Below are 19608 nucleotides of genomic sequence, written 5' to 3'. Positions count from 1 at the left end.
TTGTCAAACACTCTTTCATTTAAACTTCATTTTTATTGTATTTTACATCTTTCATTAAAAATATGCAAATAATTTCCAGCTCTTTTGCAGAGATCGTGTTTTTTGTACTGTCCTATTCAAATAAACCAGTACTTAATATTGAATACATTTAAAATCTACTTGGTTGAATACCATGCTATAGGATTATGATTGTCTTTTACCAGCATTCTGACAGATGTGATAAAGTATGTGTTGTTTTGTCTGCAGGCACGACGAGACAGCCCAAAGAGGGGGAGGTCCCAGGCGTGGACTACAACTTTGTGAGCATTGAGCGGTTTATGGAATTAGAGAAAAGTGGGGCCTTGTTAGAAAGTGGAACGTACGAAGGTAAGTGAAATTCACCTTTAAACCTCCCACATCTTCATAAATCATTACCTCTTGAAATAAAAAAAACGCCATAACAGCCTGGAAAATTAATTTTCTTAAATTTTCTTTATTTTACCGCAAAAAAGTCTTTGACATTGAGCAAAGGTTATCAGATTTAGTGCAGTTTGGTCTCTTGAGGACCGACTGAGGTGTGTGGACTACTTTCAAACGCAGGTTTCTTGTCCCTTTATGAGGAGAGGAGATTCTTCCCATGATTCTGTGAGGAACAGCATCATACCGGCTTCAGTCAGGCACTTTGAGAATAACTTTATTTACACCCAAAATAGATTTGTATATTATATTTTATAGCTTTGACAAATCACATTTAATAGAGATCATTTTGATTATCGATAGATATCGGGGGATTTTGATTACCTTTGAAATCATCTAAAACTCACTTAAAGTTAATCTTTAAAACATTTCATCAGCTGTTTATCAGTTACTGGACAGAATTTGAATATATGAGTTATGATTTAATATATTTAAACAGGAAACAGTTCAATTTGTATAGTTCAAATTGTTATAATATTTTATGTATTTTGATCAAATAAATGCAGCTTGGGGAGCATAAGAGGCTTCTTTCAAAAACATTGGGGGGGAAAAAACGACCTTTGACTTCTGGAAAAATGGACCAAAATTTTGCATATCCATATATTTGTCCAATCAAATGCTCTCTAGAATGAGAAAATACCATCTTCCTCTGACTAGCAATAGCTATTATCAAATCAAATGACTGTGTTTGTCATTTAACAGGATACAGAATATAAAATATTTAAATAGAAGTCAGAGCAACTGTGGGTATATTGATTTTATAGGCTTCATATGGTCTTATTTGCGTTGATTTCAGGGCACTTAAAGGGCTAGTTCACCTAAAAATGAAAACTCTTTCATTAATTACTCGCCCTCATGTCGTTCCAAACCCGTAAGACTTTTGTTCATCTTCAGAGCATGAATTAAGATATTTTTAATGAGATCTGAGAGCACCACAACGCATACATGTTGTGTTGACACGAGAGAAAATGTTGTTGCGTAAATGAAATTTTTTAAATAAAGTGGTAAATTATGTTTTTTTGTGTGCACGCTTCATAAAACTGAGGTTAAACCACTGAGGTCACTTGGATTATTTTAATGATGTCTTTACTACCTTTCTCGGACTGTAGTTGCTTAGACTGTCAATGGAGGGACAGAAAGCTCTCAGATTTAATTAAAATGATTTTCATTTGTGTTCCGAAGATCAACAAAAGTCTTACAGGTTTGGAACGATTAATTAATGGCAGAATTTTCCTTTTTGGGTGAACTAACCCTGTAAGTTAACCAACTCCCAGTCAATGATTCTGGGTGACAAGCTGTAATGTAAATGAATCTATGAACTTCACCTCTTTAGTTTCTGTCCCTGAAGTCTTGCAAATGAATTCATAAAGCCTGTGCCGTACCCGTACAGGAGCTCAGTTTTTAATCATTAAACAGATTTCCCTGGATACACATGATTTCTTTTCAATCTTGACTGAAATTATTGAGTCGCCAGTGCACAAGGGTGCCGTAATGGCAAACATCACAGAAAAAAATAACAAAACATGATTGAAAAGTTACTTGAAAAGTCTGACTTCACCTTTTTGCATGCCAATTAGCTGTGGAAGCATTTTTTAAGTGCCAAAAATGTTTTTTTTTTTTTTGTTGTTTCTAGATAACTTCTATGGCACGCCAAAGCCTCCTGCCGAACCCACGCAGATGCTGTTTAATGTGACGGACCAACTCTTGCCCGGTGCCCGACCCAGTGCAGAGGGAAAAAGGAAGAGAAACAAGTCCGTCAGCAACATGGAGAAGGACAGCATTGAGCCACCAGAAGAGGAGGAGGAAGAGAGCCCCGTCGTCAATGGCAACGGCATCGCCATCACACCAGGTTACAACCTACCACTGTTACCCCGATAGCTTAGAATGACCCAACTGAGTCAATTATGAATGCGGGCTTCATAGTTGTGTGACTCATTTCTAATGAAAGACATTTCAGATGAGAGTCTGGAGCATTATTTAATCTCTTCTGTTGTTCGTAACTTAAAGATGAGGTTTCAAAATATAGCAAATGAGGCTTTTAATTATTGGGCTGGTGGCATTTTTCTGTTGGTATTATTTTCATTAGAACATTTTAATATATGGAAAATGGCATATACACACGTCATGTCATCAAACTTTAATGTCATGTATTTAAAATTAAACATTTGTAATGATAGCAATTTGATACTTTTAAAATGTAAGGAATAATTGACTCACCAAGGTGGTGATGCGGCCACAACGCAAAGTGGTATTTTCTAATAATTCAATGGACTGTAGTCAGTTATTCCACTTATACTAGGGTAACCACACCTCACAACATTGTTCAGATGTTGTATTTCAAGACATTTGTCCGGTTTTGTCCCTTAAATGCTCTTGTGTGTAGGACTAATTTCTTACGCATCTCATACCACTCCTCCGTTGCCATTTACAAAATGTCATTTTAGAGCAAGTAACAGAGGCTTCAGCCATTGATAGCAGTCTAATGCAGTTATTAATGCAGTTATTAGAGAGAGAGAGAGAGAGAGAGAGAGAGAGAGAGAGAGAGAGAGTGTGAATTACCAGAGACTGTGCATCTTTCAACAGTGTTCAGCAGCAGCGCCTCTACTAAAAGCGAGACTAAGTTTATCTGCTTCAAGAACAGCGGCATTATAAACCTCGCTAGTGAGAAATGTCATGTAGCTTTTAAGTTGCTAAACTATTTTACTGATAAAATCATCAGAGCAGTGCTGACAACACATTTATCTGGAGTGTGTGTACGTACTGTGCGCGCGTTTGAGTGGGAGAGCGGGAGAAAGAGGAGATGTGCTTTCCGTAAATAATAAAACGTCATTTTATCATTTACGTTATTATGTTTAAAAAGATATGGAAATTATTTGTCGTTTTTATCCTATTGTTTACTATATTTATTTGCTTGGTCAGTGTCAGTGTTTTGGTTCTTTTGCTGTTGTAGTCTGTAAGGGCCTTTGAAACTGAACTGAAATCATTTGACAAAGTGATATGAAACTGTAATCCGGTCAAGACCTGCCTGGAACTACTTTAGCCGTGTGTTTCCCTGATAAATAATTGCACACCTTGGAACGTTCGTCAACCAATCTGATTCATCGAAGAACGCATTACGGTTAAAATTATAATCATGCTTAATATGTTAGTCAGCACCATAGACTGTAAAAAAATATGGAAGTAGTGTCCGTGACGTCACTTGTAGGTTTCTGAAGAGCATTTTGGAAGTTTAAAGTGGGCGGAGCCGGCCGTCGCCATCTTGGCCTTGCGTCACCGCGCGTCACTCCCGAATAACAGAAAATGTGCAAATTCGGTTTGCAGGTACTGACCCTAATTATGCTACCGTGGTAGTGTGGGGCTGTTTTGAGCCTTGTTAGAGGTATTAACTAGCGATTTTTATTTTTACTTATTCTATGCCCTAAATACTAGCTTTATAAGCTCATCTGTGGTAAAACTAAAACTAAAGATAAAACTGGGTACATTCGATTATCATGAAAACACATCCCAGAGAACGGTCGACTCTGTACCCATGTGTTATTTACCCCTAGGTTCATTTTTGGCCGGAATTGTCCTTTATAGTCCAGTCATTTTAAGCCACAATGGGGGTCAACCTTGAACAAATTGCAACAGAAGCAAACTCAACTGATTTTGTATCCTCAATATGTCCTGAGTAAGGAAAAAAAAGCCCAGAAGAATCCCATTAGGGGAAAGTTTTGAAAAAAGACCCAAATATAACATATTCATAAGCCTATTCATTCTCACGTGAATAGGGTAAAAATTTTAACCTTCAGATATCACCTTGAAAATTACTGAGTTGATTACTTGCATCAAGACAAACTAAAAATGTATTACAAGTTTTTTTTATTGTTTGTTAACATAGATAAACGGTGCATAATCTAATTACATATGTGCTAATTTGCATAAATACCCAAACAGACCTAAACATTGGGTATAGCCAGGTGCAAATGTCTTGTTGAATCTTGTTGAGATATAACAGTAAAAGACTTAATGTTAAGGTCTGAATGGAACCCATTTAGGCTACACATGAACATTTAATACATAGAGGCAGGAAGAAGTACTTTAGAAACCAGCCTTTATTAATTATTATTGCTGAGATGGGTTTTGGGCATTGAGTGCATTGTGTACATAATTTGATTTTTTGATCCAGCCACTTTTTATTTCACCTACCTTTTGTGTTCTGCATTCTCCTTACCCTTGTCTCCTGTTCTTCCCTCAGAATCCCCACAGAAACAGTCCCACGGACCCAGCCCCAAACCCTCTCTCTGCAATAATAATTAATAAAGGCTGGTTTCTAAAGTACTTCTTCCTGCCTCTATGTATTAATGTTCATCGGTAGCCTAAGTGGGTTCCATTCAGACCTTAACATTAAGTCTTTTACTGTTATGTCAACAAGAAATTTGCACCTGGCTATATCCAATGTTTAGGTCTGTTTTGTATTTATGCAAATTAGCACACGTTATTAGATTTTGCACCATTTGTCCATGTTAACAAACAAGTTCAAAAAACTTGTAATACATTTTTTGTTTGTCTTGATGTAAGTAATCAGCTCAGTAATTTTCATGGTGATATCTAAAGGTTAACATTTTTACCCTATTTACGTGAGAAAAAGAATGAATAGGCGTATGAATAGGCTATATTTGGGTCTTTTTAAAAACTTTCCCCTAATGGGATTCTTCGGGGCTTTTTTTTTCCTTACTCAGGACATATTGAGTTTGCTTCTGTTGCAATTTGTTCAACCTTTTTTCATAAAATGACTGGACTATTTAAGCCCACTTCTTTTTCACAAAAGTTTGATTAATCTATATGAGACTCATTATTTACTCGTTGGTGGTGTCAAAAAATTAAATATCTGTTAATACGAGTTGAGTTTGACCGTCTTAATCCGTACTTGTTTGATTTATGTAACAGTATCTCTTTGTACCATCCTTTTCTAATAATCTACAGTCAAATAAGTCTCAGTCAGAAGGTCAAGCTTGACACTGATTCCTTTTGTTTACCTCAAAGAATCGAGCGAACATGAGGACAAGAGCACCGACGCTTCTGGAGACGTGCCCGTCCAGCCATGCCCACGTGAGACCCCCACCCTCACCGCCACAGATGCCCAGGAGGAAGAAGTAGACGCCCCCAAGTCCCCACAAGACTCCCAGGAGAATGACGACCTGGGCCCTTTGCCAGACAACTGGGAGATGGCCTACACTGAAAAAGGAGAAGTTTACTTCATAGAGTGAGTGAAGTGCACTTCAAAGCACACTTCATAATGAAAGAAGTGTGAACATATGGAGGGCTACCTGTTGCACAGTCCTCTTTTACAGATTGTTACGGTTGTCTGAATTATTTATGTGTGCAGTATTGAGCTCACTCAGTGTAATGCAGTTCAGTTGACTGCATTTTGGAAATGATTTGCAGGACTTTATACACAGTAGGGTTGGAAATGTTGCTAAAATCAGCGGCGCCTACAGCTGTACACACTTTGCGTACCCTGAGTGCTCCGACAGACCTGACCCAGCAAGCAATAGCCGTAATTTCTACCCACTTCAACCCAAATAACTTGATGTACGAGATGTATGATATTCCAGTCAACAGTGATTACAAGGTGTTTACAAGATTAGTTGTTCCAATGTAGGAGACCTTAAGTATAACAGTTTAGTATACCAAAAGTACAATTGCAGGGTATTTTTATTAAGTACATAGATATGTAAATGTATTTGTAGTATACTTGGCACAGAATAAATGTATTCCAAATACATTTTAGTATATGTTTTTTTCACACTGGATTGAACCTATCCATAGAAAAGCTAGTTACATGAATGCTAAACATACTAGAAAATTAACACTTCTCTCAAAGTTGAATTTTAACAACAACAACAAAAAATGCTTAACCTCAGATGAAATCCAGCAGGCAGTACAGGCTTAAATTATATATTTTAGTCATATATTTTTATGTTATGTTACGTTATGTTAACTATATCTTTTGAAGGAATTCAATTTCAGTACTTGCCTTTGAAATGAATAGATTTTTTAGTAATTAATTAAAAATATTTAATGCATTCATTTTACATTAATTATATAGATATTAATTATAAATTAATATTTTCATATATTTTGTATTATTTTAACTAAACAATCATAGACGATTCAGTTTAAAATGATGAATGCTACATGGAGGATATAACAAAAATATATTGTTTTCATTTATATAAACATTAATAATTAATAAATAATTAGTCTTAAAAAGCAGTATTTTATTTAAAGAACAATTTTTTATAGATATAAAATGCTGCACACGGCCTTCCATGCAATTTTTAGTGATGATGCCAACCAATCATTGAATCTTAAGTTACCATCTTCAGTTACAACTTCAGTTACCGTCATGAATCATCATGATGATGAATGGATCACCATTAAACTGAATCTGCCAGAGTAACAGACGGTAGAACGGTCTTAAGAGTGAGAGAAAGATGTTCCCCTCCCTCCATCTGTTCTTAATGAGAAACAAGGGACTTATTAAAACTATTGATTGTCATTGTTTTAACTGGAAAACCCCCAACCACTTTGACTGAGGCCCTCTGGGATATCTAGTCTAGAATGTTTTACATTTCAAAGTAAGGCTTGTACCAACATTTGGCTGACATAACACATAAAAATGCTTCCGATTCGGATAATGATAACTAAACTATACCATATGTACTATTAATTGTTACAAAATTCTTTTTTTTTCAGTCACAACACCAAAACGACGTCATGGCTCGACCCTCGACTAGCGAAGAAAGCCAAGCCCCCGGAGGAATGTGAGGAAGATGGTGAGTGCACTGGTGTTTTAACGTGTGTGTGAGTATGTTTCTCCTTTTTACGCTTGGAGAAATTTGATGTTGTGACCTCTACTTGTACCCCCCTCCCCCCAGAGACATGCGCGTGTGAGAGTGTAACATGAATTTCCATTTTGTGCGTTTGTTCACGATGTCAGGACATGCTCTGGTTTCATGAAACATCCAGCAGGATGATCTCTCCTAGCTCATGATGTTTACTCACTGTGTTTACGAATGGATGGATGGATTGGATAAAAAGAAAGTTTCACCATTGATGCATCAGTTTATCTCTTTTACCATATTGTTCATTCTGTAAAGCCACCCATCTTTATAGCCATTCATTTGTTTATCCAATAGTCCATTAAGCATCTATTCTCCATTCATTCATTCATTCATGCATTCAATTGCTTGCTGAATCAGTTGTTCATTTGTCCATCCATCCTACATCCATCCATCCATCCATCCAACCAACCTTTTGTTAGTTTATTCATCCATTAAGCCAATTATCCTCTATTCATTTATTCATTTGCTTGTTGATTAATTTGTCCATTTGTTCATCCATCTTTCCATCCATACAACCGTTTGTTAGTTCATTCATCCATTAAGCCTTTTATCCTCTATTCACTTCCTTGTTGATTAATTTGTGCATTTGTTCATCCATCCAACCATCCATCCTTTCTCCATTTGTTTGTTTATTTATTCATCCACTAAGCCATCTATCCTCTATGCATTCCTTCGTTTACTCAGTGATTGATTAATTTGTTTGTTTTTGCAGCCATCCATCCAACGTCCATCTTCTATTTGTTTGTTCGTCCTTTAACTATCTCTCCTCTATACATTTGTTTGCTTGTTCATTCATTCATTCGTTTGTTCGATCAAAGTTTATCTGTTCATCTATAAAGCCATTCATCATTTATTTTTTGTTTATAAATTCTATATTTGTTTGTATAGAACAATAGTACCTTCCTTCCATCCATCCATCCATCCATCCATCCATCCATCCATGCATCCTCAATTCAATCATTTCAACAATTCATGCTCATTTAATAATTTGTTTGGTTATTCATTTGTTTGATTTGTTTTATTCAGTCATCCACACATCCTCTTTGTTTTTGTTTGTTCATTCACCCATCCTTTAATTATCTATCCCCCATTAATTTGTCTGTTCATTCATTCATTAGTTTGATAAGAAAGAGATTGATAATTTTTTCATTAATCCATAAAGCCATTCATCCATGCCTTTGTTTGTTCGTTTGTTTGTTGTTCATTCATTCATTCATTCCTTCGTTTTTTCATTCATTTTTTCATTAATTCATTGGTTTGTTCATTCATTCATTAATTCGTTCATTCATTTGTTTGTTCATTCATTCATCTGTTCATTATGAATGGTGATTTTATGTACCCAAATGTACCATCTTTGAAACCTTCTGTTGAATTAAAATGCAATTTAATGGGGCCAGAGAAATCAATATCTCTTTCCACAGGCCTTTTAATGCCTTTCTGTGACATGACTACTAATATACCTCTCCGTAGTACAACATAGATCTATTTTTTGGGCATGTCTGTGCAACAATGTAAGCTCATACACATAATCATGATTGATTTCCATTGTGTTCAATACTATCTGCTGCGTAAAAATCAGTTTGTGTATTGCAAATTTGATCCACATCTCACTTCAAAGTTCAGACATGTACATTATTCAGAATTTAACTCAGATGTCTGTTAGATTATGATACTCATGGGGCCGCACAGATTCATCATAAATTCCCATCAAAGGCTCGATAAAAGATGAGCTGTTTGTGTCAAACTAATTTTGCTTTCAAAATCAATGTTAGTCACAAACTCTTAAACATCTTTGTGTAATTTCAGAGGCGTGTCTGCTTAATTTAGCAACAATGGAATCATTTTTTCATTGTTCTAACGCTCCAAAATGTACTCTGCTGTCTGCTTGCTAGTTAATGAGCCATGCAGTTTGGTTTTGATAGCAAAAATTTCACAGGACATTTAAGAAACGCATCCGGCACACGCTCATATTTACACTTGTGCATTCAATGCACTCAAATATACATAAGCCACTCAGTGAATGAAAGAGCCTGAAAAAGAGACTTCTCCCATAGTTGCCATGGAAACTGCCAATGGAGGACCATTGATTTAAGGAGGCTTGAGAAAATATATTTAAGGTGGTCTGGGTTAGATCATTATCTTTAAACCATGAAGGCTCATAATGGTCCTGCATAAAAAAAACATAAGATTTTCTCTAAAAGTGGTGCATTAATAATCTGTTAAGCATTATATTTATTAAAATTAACTTGCAATATCATGCACACGTTGAGTAGGTAATATATCTGAACTTATTGAATATTATTAATGTATTATTTATTTTCTAAATGTGGTACATTAATGATCTGTTAACCATTACAGAAGTTATTATTTGATACGTCAATAAATTAACATAAATTATTTGTTTAATAATTATTTTGAAATACTGGGGGGTGCAATATTGCAGGAATGTTAAGTAGGTAATATATTCAAACTATAAAAAACTAATTAAAAAAAGTGGTACATTTAACATCTGTCAAGCATAATTTAATTTATAATTGGGGCTCGCAGTATTGTGGGAGCATTAAGTAGGTACTGTAATATATTTAAACATTTTGAATATTATTTGTTGTTTAGAATTCATTATTTATTAAAAACAGAAGCCTAAGAACATGACATCATATCCCGTTGTCCATATTCATTGCACTTATGTTACAATAATGTTTACTCATGCAGGAACGTTGAGTAGTTAACATTTTGTAGATTGTTATATTTTTATATGATTTATTAAAAACAATGAAAATATGTTGTTTTGCACCTCCGTATAAGTTACATATAGGTGTTATAAAGAGAAGTGGTAACATGACCTATTATAAATTAGATGAAATATATTAATATATATCCTAATTTCTTATATATATATATAATATTATGTTCATTATAGTGAATATAGCTCTGCTTGGATACATTTTGATTCATTTGGCTCCAAACCAAGCTATAATATTTAAAAGAAAGCTCCAGTAAATCCAGCCAAGGTTATGTCACACTTCTCACTTTTTTCTATTAAGAAAGTGTCGCCATCTGGTGTGTTACTCGTCTTTCTCTCTCAGTTGAAGCTGCATATGTGACACATATAAGAGTCTCATCCGCTGTTCTTAATGTAAACCCTAAATATCAGACTGGTTTGCGAGACAGAGGGTCATGCTAGCATTAACGGATGCGGTGTAGCCGGTTGGTCTGTGTGTGTGTGTGTGTGTAGGAGGGATTTGATTGCTCTAACCCTCCTAGGGAGGTGCGAGAACCTCGTCGGTCGTCACACCTGCTCCTCTCCCACCTCCTCCAACCCAGCGTTCTGTTCAGCTCAGCATCCATTCACTCAACTAATGACTATCTGAACACAGGATGGCTTTATGATTTTTGTATTATTTTTTTGTGTCAGGAAAAATATATTACTTTTTTTAATGCACATAATAATATGAAAATTGCAATAATATGATAAATTTGCATTAGAGCTGCATGATTAATCGTCAAAAGATTGTGATTTTGATTTAACAACAATTCGCTTTTGTCTAATGAACCTTTGACAAAATCACACCGGAATATTCAAATCTGCGTTTGATCCAGAAAGAGCAGTTATCATGTATAGGTATGAAACAGCTTCACAAACAGTCTTTATAGATATTTTTGCAGTGATTCGTCAGAAGAACAATCCAAAAACACATTAAATAACTGTACAATCCACTGAAGAGATGCAAGCCTTGCTTTCATTCCCGGTAAAAATCAAAGATGTCGCTGCTATGAAGAAGGTCTATATGGTCCATTTGAAGGAGTGAATGAATACGAGTGCACCGTAAGGCCTGCCGCTTTTGCGTAGTTTGTGTTTTCTGTTTAATAATCATTTGAAAATTAAAAAATTGGCAGCTCCAGTAGTAATGAGTGAGTGAGTGAGTCATTAAATCATTCATTAAATCCAATTTTTTTAAAATATACATTCTAATTAATTAACCATTTTTAAATAGACAGCAGCAATTAATATTTTGTCAGATCCTCTAGTTATTGGCATGCTATTTTATTTAGTTGTCTGTTCAGAATCATGTGAGAAAAGCAATCTCTTTTTGAAACAAAAAAATCGTGATTTTCAATTTACCCAGAATCATGGAGCTCTAATTTGCAGTAATGTTTATCAATTAAATCTTACTACTGTGATGCCTAGCTGTACTGAGTGGTTGCTAGGGAGTTCTGTATGGTTGCTAGGGCATTATTTGGTGTTTGTTTAGGGTGTTCTAAGTGACTTATAAGGCATTGTTCTGAAAGGTTTCTAGTAGTTACTTCTTCAAGCATTGTTTGCTGGTTGCTAGGGTGTAGGGAGTAGATGCTATGTGTTCAGAGTGGTTGCTAGGTAGTTGCTAAGTAGTTTCAAGGGTATTCTAAATATTTGAAAGAGCATTTCAGGTCTCTATGAATGTTGCTAGAAGGTTACTAGGTATTTAGAGTGGTATCAAGGTAGTTTGTCGAACATTGTTTGGTTGTTGCTAGGGTGTTCTGGGTCTTTGCTAGGTGGATGCTTACTGGTGTTTATAATCATAGATCACATTTTTAGGAAAGTCAAAACATACTTCCTGTCAGCAAACTTTACGTTTTGAGATATAATTCATGTCCGAAGCACAAATAATGTGGAAAACTTGGGGGCACGTCTGTCTGTAGACAAGCTCTGACGGAGCGAAAATGGCATGTGTGAGGTTAACTACTGGAGAAGGGTGATGTCTGAAGAGATATGAGTTATGTTAGCCTGGTGTTTGTGTACATGAGCTTTATTTGCATGTTTTCTGCACACTGTTTATTCACACATGCATGGCTTCATCTGCATGTATGTATGCGTGCGTGTTTCTGAAGAACGCCGGCAAAAACTGCAGCATGTCCCACTGGCGATGTTTTTGATAATTACTGTGTGAGTTTGTGCATGTACCCCATTTTTTTCTTGATGTTTCAATCATGTCAAATTTGGCTGAAAAACAAAACAGACAGGAAAAAGCATCCTGAATGCTGCACGTGATGACAGCTCTTTGTTGTCATGGTGATCTCGCCAGCTCTTTAATTTGTTTTTTTTATCTCGGGCGGATTAAATTGCATGAAAGTATGTTGGCTCTAACCTTCGGGCTGCCAGACGTCCCCTCACTTACTGCTGTGTGTCCTAATTAAGCTTTGTTTTACACACTGACTGCCAGCGTGAACGGCCGGCTGGATTGTTGAGGACACGCAATCGGAATTTTGGCGTGTGCAGGGAATGTGTGTTTTCAAAAGACGTCTAGACTGATTTGTGTCGTGTATTATCATACGCTGCAGGCATCCCTGGGGTTATTGATTTACTGGACTGGGCTTCACTTTAATGAAAACTGTGAGAAATGTTTTCATGACACGCATGCTTCGTGCCATGCATTAAATAGCTCATTTTAAGCTTCTTGCATCTGAAGGTTTTATACATTCAGGCTCACCTTTCAATGTTGTTGTAATTATTTATGAATATGAAAGTGAATGGTAATACTTAACTTGAAGCCTGATTAAATAATGCAGCATCAAGGCAAGGCAAGGCAAGGAAAACTCGTTTATATAAACATAAACAATGCTAATTCCACGTGCTTGGAATAATAAAAAATGTTCACAGGTTCAATTAAAAATTGACTAAAAGATTATCAGAATAAAAAATATAAATATTCAATAAAATTACATATTTATATTTTTTTCATTTTATTTACTTTTGTTGTTGATTTTAGATTTTGTTTTTATTTTAGTTTGAATTTATTTTTATTGTTATAATTTATTTATTTTAACTTATTTTTATAGTGTTAATTTTAGAACATAAACTTAAAATTTGTAGAATTTTTTAATGTAATATTTGTTTTACTTTATTTCAGCTTTATTCCAATTACAAAAAAGTGAATTTTACTAGTTTTAGAACAATATATATACATATATTAATACCGGCAAATCGATTAATCTAACATAATAACATTATACGCATCTAACATAAACGTTTGTTAATATATATATAGTTATATATATACAGGTGAAACTCGAAAAATTTGAATATTGTGCAAATGTTATAATTTTGATGATTATTGCTTACAGCTATTGAAAATCCCAAATTCAAAATCTCAGAAAATTTGAATATTACATGAAATCAATTAAAAAATTATTTAAACACAGAAATGTTGGCCCTCTAAAAAGTATAATCATGCATATGTATATAGTTATATATACAAAATATGTTAGTTTCACCTTTTAATTTGAATTACTGAAATACACAAACTTTTACATGATATTCTAATTTTTCAAGTTTCACCTGTATGTGTGTGTATATAAACACATACACATACACGCATATATATATATATATATTCGATTTGATTGATTTATATATAAAATCGTCAAAAAACATAAACAGAACTATGCAAAGAAACAGACAAAATAACCCAGACTACATTAAATACGGGTTAACATGCAACGGGGATAAAGAACGTTTGCAACGAGGTGCCGACCATCTTATTTTTTTCTTTCTACAGAACTTCCATATGGCTGGGAGAAAATAGACGACCCTATTTATGGCAGTTACTATGTTGAGTAAGTTGATCAAATTTCTTTTATCAAGCACCAACTATTTGCAGAATCCGACCCCGAATCATCCGCGTCATTCTCTTCAATAAGTTCGCCGGGGGAGGGAGGGTCCCAGCGTGATTTAAATATCTGCTCGTTCTGCCCCGCAGCCACATTAACAGAAGGACACAGTTTGAGAACCCAGTCCTAGAGGCCAAACGAAGGATCCAACAGCAACATCAAATGCAAAGTCAAGGTCTATCGGCGCTGCCATTGCCCACGATATATAGAGGTACTTCTTTTCTCTGTGGCCCATATTTGCCATCTTCACCCAATTGGTTTGTTGGTGTTCCTCGGTTTTGGGTTGCTCAGGTGTGCCCTACTTTCATGTCACTTTAGCTTAGTTACCGAAGCACCAAAGACCATGCAGTAGAGGTGGTTGTGCAGTGTGCAGTGCATTCCTCTGATTGTTCATGTGTGTTTGTCTTCACAGAAAAGCCTCCATTCACAAGAGACGCCACACAACTCAAAGGGACGTTCCTCACCACGGTGCTGCAGAAGAGTAACATGGGATTCGGCTTCACCATCATTGGTGGGGACGAGCCGGATGAGTTCCTACAGGTCAAGAGCGTTATACCTGAAGGACCTGCTGCCCAAGATGGCAAGATGGACACAGGTGAGAAGTTCAAGGAAGTCAGTGCCTCTTATTGTTAAACTTTCGTGTTAGACTTTAAAAGTTTGCTATATTCTAGCAGAAGGGTGAATTGGGTTATGAATCTATGAAACTTTGATATTATTAATAATATTTCTATTATATAAGTATTGAATATCTTTATAGTATATAAATATGTTATTTTGTTAAATTGCAAATAATAATTGTAATTTTTTTATTAAGATAATAACTGTTAAAAATAGAATATAATAATAAAATTTACCTGCAAATATTCGGTCAATATCGCTAAATGTGACTCTACCTTAAAGGCCCGCTTACACAAAGGACAATAACTATAACAATAAAGATTGTTATTGAATAAAAGTTCTAATAATCACTCTAATTCTATGAGAAAACAGCACAACTATGAAAAATATATACAATACTGGTCAAAAGTTTGGAAGCTTTACTATTTTCAATGTTTTTGAAAATAAGTCTCTTATGCTCACCCAAGCACTTTTTATCAATTTAACACATCCTTGTTAAATAAAAGTATTCATTTCTTTCAAAAAAAGAAAGAAAGATAAATGTGTATATTGTTACAAAAGTTTCAATTTTAAATAAATGCTTTTCTTTTTAACTTTTTATCTATCAAAGAATCCTAAAAAAATATCACAGGTTATAAAAACATATTAAGCAGTACAACTGTTTCCAAGTTTGATAATAAATCATCATATTAGAATGATTTCTGAAGGATCATGTGACACTGAAGACTGGAGTCATGGCTGATGAAAATATATATTTTCATATATACAGGTCCTTCTCAAAAAATTAGCATATTGTGATAAAGTTCATTATTTTCCATAATTTAATGATAAAAATTAAACTTTCATATATTTTAGATTCATTGCACACCAACTGAAATATTTCAGGTCTTTTATTGTTTTAATACTGATGATTTTGGCATACAGCTCATGAAAACCCAAAATTCCTGTCTCAAAAAATTAGCATATTTCATCCGACCAATAAAAGAAGTGTTTTTAATACAAAAAAAAAAGTCAACCTTCAAATAATTATGTTCAGTTATGCACTCAATAGTCAATACTTGGTCGGGAATCCTTTTGCAGAAATGACTGCTTCAATGCGGCGTGGCATGGAGGCAATCAGCCTGTGGCACTGCTGAGGTGTTATGGAGGCCCAGGATGCTTCGATAGCGGCCTTAAGCTCATCCAGAGTGTTGGGTTTTGCGTCTCTCAACTTTCTCTTCACAATATCCCACAGATTCTCTATGGGGTTCAGGTCAGGAGAGTTGGCAGGCCAATTGAGCACAGTAATACCATGGTCAGTAAACCATTTACCAGTGGTTTTGGCACTGTGAGCAGGTGGCAGGTCGTGCTGAAAAATGAAATCTTCATCTCCATAAAGCTTTTCAGCAGATGGAAGCATGAAGTGCTCCAAAATCTCCTGATAGCTAGCTGCATTGACCCTGCCCTTGATAAAACACAGTGGACCAACACCAGCAGCTGACATGGCACCCCAGACCATCACTGACTGTGGGTACTTGACACTGGACTTCAGGCATTTTGGCATTTCCTTCTCCCCAGTCTTCCTCCAGACTCTGGGACCTTGATTTCAGAATGACATGCAAAACTGAGCAACAGTCCAGTGCTGCTTCTCTGTAGCCCAGGTCAGGCGCTTCTGCCGCTGTTTCTGGTTCAAAAGTGGCTTGACCTGGGGAATGCGGCACCTGTAGCCCATTTCCTGCACACGCCTGTGCACGGTGGCTCTGGATGTTTCTACTCCAGACTCAGTCCACTGCTTCCGCAGGTCCCCCAAGGTCTGGAATCGGTCCTTCTCCACAATCTTCCTCAGGGTCCGGTCACCTCTTCTCGTTTTGCAGCGTTTTTTGCCACACTTTTTCCTTCGCACAGACTTCCCACTGAGGTGCCTTGATACAGCACTCTGGGAACAGCCTATTTGTGCAGAAATTTCTTTCTGTGTCTTACCCTCTTGCTTGAGGGTGTCAATGATGGCCTTCTGGACAGCAGTCAGGTCGGCAGTCTTACCCATGATTGCGGTTTTGAGTAATGAAACAGGCTGGGAGTTTTTAAAAGCCTCAAGAATCTTTTGCAGGTGTTTAGAGTTAATTAGTTGATTCAGATGATTAGGTTAATAGCTTGTTTAGAGACCCTTTTCATGATATGCTAATTTTTTGAGACAGGAATTTTGGGTTTTCATGAGCTTTATGCCAAAATCATCAGTATTAAAACAATAAAAGACCTGAAATATTTCAGTTGGTGTGCAATGAATCTAAAATATATGAAAGTTTAATTTTTATCATTACATTATGGAAAATAATGAACTTTATCACAATATGCTAATTTTTTGAGAAGGACCTGTATAAGACAGTTTGTATATATATATATATATATATATAAATATTTGGATTTACATTTTACATTTATTTATTTAGCAGACACTTTTATCCAAAGCGACTTACAAATGAGAACAATAGAAGCAGTTAAACTAACAGTAGGACAACAATACTATAGGTGCTATAACCCCTCTCAGTTTAATTTAGCGCAGTTTTTTTTTTTAAATAGTAGAATAGAAGAGAAGAGAAAGTGTTAGTATTACTGAATCAAGTGCTGCCAAAAAAGATACGTCTTCAGCAGTTTCTTGAAAGTGGCTACTGACTCAGAAGCTCTGGTTGAGTTAGGTAGATCATTCCACCAACAGGGAACAGTCATGGTAAAGGTCCGAGAAAGAGATTTTGTGCCTCTTTGAGATGGTACCACAAGACGATATTCACTAGCAGAGCGCAGGTTTCTGGATGGCACATAAGTCTGAAGTAATGAGTTTAGGTAGGAGGGAGGAGTGCCAGTGGTTGTTCTGTAGGCAAACGTCAGTGCCTTTAATTTAATGCGAGGGGCAACTGGCAACCAGTGCAATTTTGTGGGGAGAGGAGTGACGTGTGCTCTCTTCGGCTCATTAAAAGACCACTCTGGCTGCAGCATTCTGGATCAATTGTAGAGGTTTGACAGAGCAAGCTGGAAGACCAGCCAGGAGAGCATTACAATAGTCCAGTCTGGATATAACAAGTGCTTGGACAAGGAGTTGTGTAGCATGCTCTGTAAGGAATGGCCTGATCCTCCTAATGTTGTGCAAGGCAAATCTGCAGGACCGGGCAGTTCTAGGTTGAAGGTGGTGGTCCTTCATCCAGCCAGAAATGTCTTTCAGGCAGGCTGAGATACGAGCAGCTACCGTCGGATCGTCAGGCTGGAATGAGAGGTAGAGTTGTGTGTCATCAGCGTAGCAATGATAGGAAAAGCCATGTTTCTGTATCACAGATCCTAGTGATGTCATGTAGATGGAGAAGATGAGTGGTCCAAGCACTGAGCCCTGAGGCACCCCAGTAGCTAGATGTTGGGTCTTAGATGCCACACCTCTCCATGACACCCTAAAGGACCTACCTGAGAGGTAAGACTTGAACCATTGGAGTACAGTTCCCGAGATGCCCTTCATCTTTAGAATTGACAGGAGGATCTGGTGGTTAACTGTGTCAAAAGCAGCAGACAGATCCAGCAGGATGAGAACTGAGGATTTGGAAGCAGCTCTTGCCAGTCTCAGAGCTTCAATTACTGAGAGCAGGGCAGTCTCAGTTGAGTGTCTGCTTTTGAAACCAGACTGATTGTTGTCTAAGAGGTTGTTCTGTGTAAGAAAGGAGGAGATCTGGTTGAAAACAACTCGTTCAAGTGTTTTCGCGACAAATGGAAGAAGAGATACCGGTCTCTAACTTGTTAGATGTGCTGGATTTAGATTCGGTTTCTTAAGCAGTGGGGTTACTCGAGCCTGCTTAAAAGCTGTGGGGAAGGTACCAGTGTGAAGAGAGGTGTTTATGATGTGCGAGAGTGTGGGTACAATTGAGGAAGAAATGGCTTGAAGTAGATTAGTGGGGAAAGGATCAAGCGGACAGGTGGTAGGGTGATTGGAAAGGAGGAGTTTAGAGACTTCCGCCTCTGAAAGTAGAGAGAAGGAGAGTAGAATGTGTGCGTTTGCTGGTAAAATGTGTGTGTCAGTTTGTGGATTGGTAAATTGGCCGTTGATGGTGGTTGTTTTATCTATGAAGAATGTAGCAAAATCGTCAGCTGTTAGGGTTGATGGAGGAGGAGGTTTGAGAAGAGAGGATAAGGTTTTGAAAAGCATGCGAGAGTAAGAAGAATTGATAATTTTGTTGTGATAGTAAGCCATTTTAGCAGTAGAGATATTAGCAGAGAAGGAAGAGAGGAGGATTTGATAAAGACCCAGGTCTGTCGGATCTTTCGATTTGCGCCACTTCCTCTCTGCACCCCTGAGTTTAGTACGATGTTCGCGGAGAATATCAGATAACCAGGGGGCAGAGGGTGTGGCGCGGGCTGGCCTGGAGGAAAGGGGGCAGAAGTTGTCCAAGCAGGATGTTAAAGTGGAGAAAAGAGTATCAGTTGCACTGTTAATATCTAGTGTTGACAGCTGATCAGGTGGAGAAAGTGTGGATAAGGTGATTAGGAAGAGGATAGGTGAGAGGGTGAAAGTGAGTGTAGGTTCCGTCGAAAGGTGACCTGTGGAGGAGTGTGTATATATACACACTCCTCCACATATAGGAACATATATATATCTTTTTTTTTATGTGATTATCAACATTTCTCTTGTTTTGTCCACCATCTTGGATGATGTTACTCCCCTGTCACAATGCATTCTGGGATTGACTTCTTTATGAAAGATGCATGCTGCCAAGGGAAAATGTTAATCTGCCTATTCAGATCAATTCAGTGACACCTTTCAGTTTTATTACCAATGATTGTCACCCCAACCATAGTTACTGTTGCTAAGAAAGACAAACAATGCCAGCAAGCCTAATTTCCCTGCTTCAGTAGACTTAGAATTACAATATGCCCCCTTTTAATATGCTGACACTTATCGATATATATCAGGTCTGAGCAGTGACCTCACATCTCAGGAGAAAACCTTCAGTGCATGGACTAGGAAACATCATTATCTCTGTAA

The 19608-nt window shown here is 36.7% G+C and overlaps 1 protein-coding gene across 8 annotated transcripts in view; it reads left to right on the top strand.

Moving 5' to 3' along the window:
- The window catches only part of magi2b (membrane associated guanylate kinase, WW and PDZ domain containing 2b), a 95702-nt gene that overhangs the window by 48164 nt on the left and 27930 nt on the right, over window positions 1–19608 (top strand). For 7 of the 8 annotated variants that reach the window (XM_077210916.1, XM_077210917.1, XM_077210914.1 and 4 more), the window contains exons 3-9: window positions 247–366; window positions 2090–2305; window positions 5482–5701; window positions 7198–7277; window positions 13883–13940; window positions 14084–14205; window positions 14407–14589. In XM_077210916.1, the coding sequence (XP_077067031.1) occupies window positions 247–366; window positions 2090–2305; window positions 5482–5701; window positions 7198–7277; window positions 13883–13940; window positions 14084–14205; window positions 14407–14589 (999 nt within the window). The remainder of the gene's footprint in view (window positions 1–246; window positions 367–2089; window positions 2306–5481; window positions 5702–7197; window positions 7278–13882; window positions 13941–14083; window positions 14206–14406; window positions 14590–19608) is intronic. The other variant, XM_077210919.1, reaches the window with a different exon arrangement.

This window comes from Siphateles boraxobius, unplaced genomic scaffold (assembly GCF_051911475.1).
Source record: "Siphateles boraxobius isolate OS27281-9 unplaced genomic scaffold, OSU_SipBor_1 65, whole genome shotgun sequence".
Taxonomy (NCBI): Eukaryota; Metazoa; Chordata; class Actinopteri; order Cypriniformes; family Leuciscidae; genus Siphateles; species Siphateles boraxobius.
This window is presented reverse-complemented; position numbering and strand designations above follow the sequence as displayed.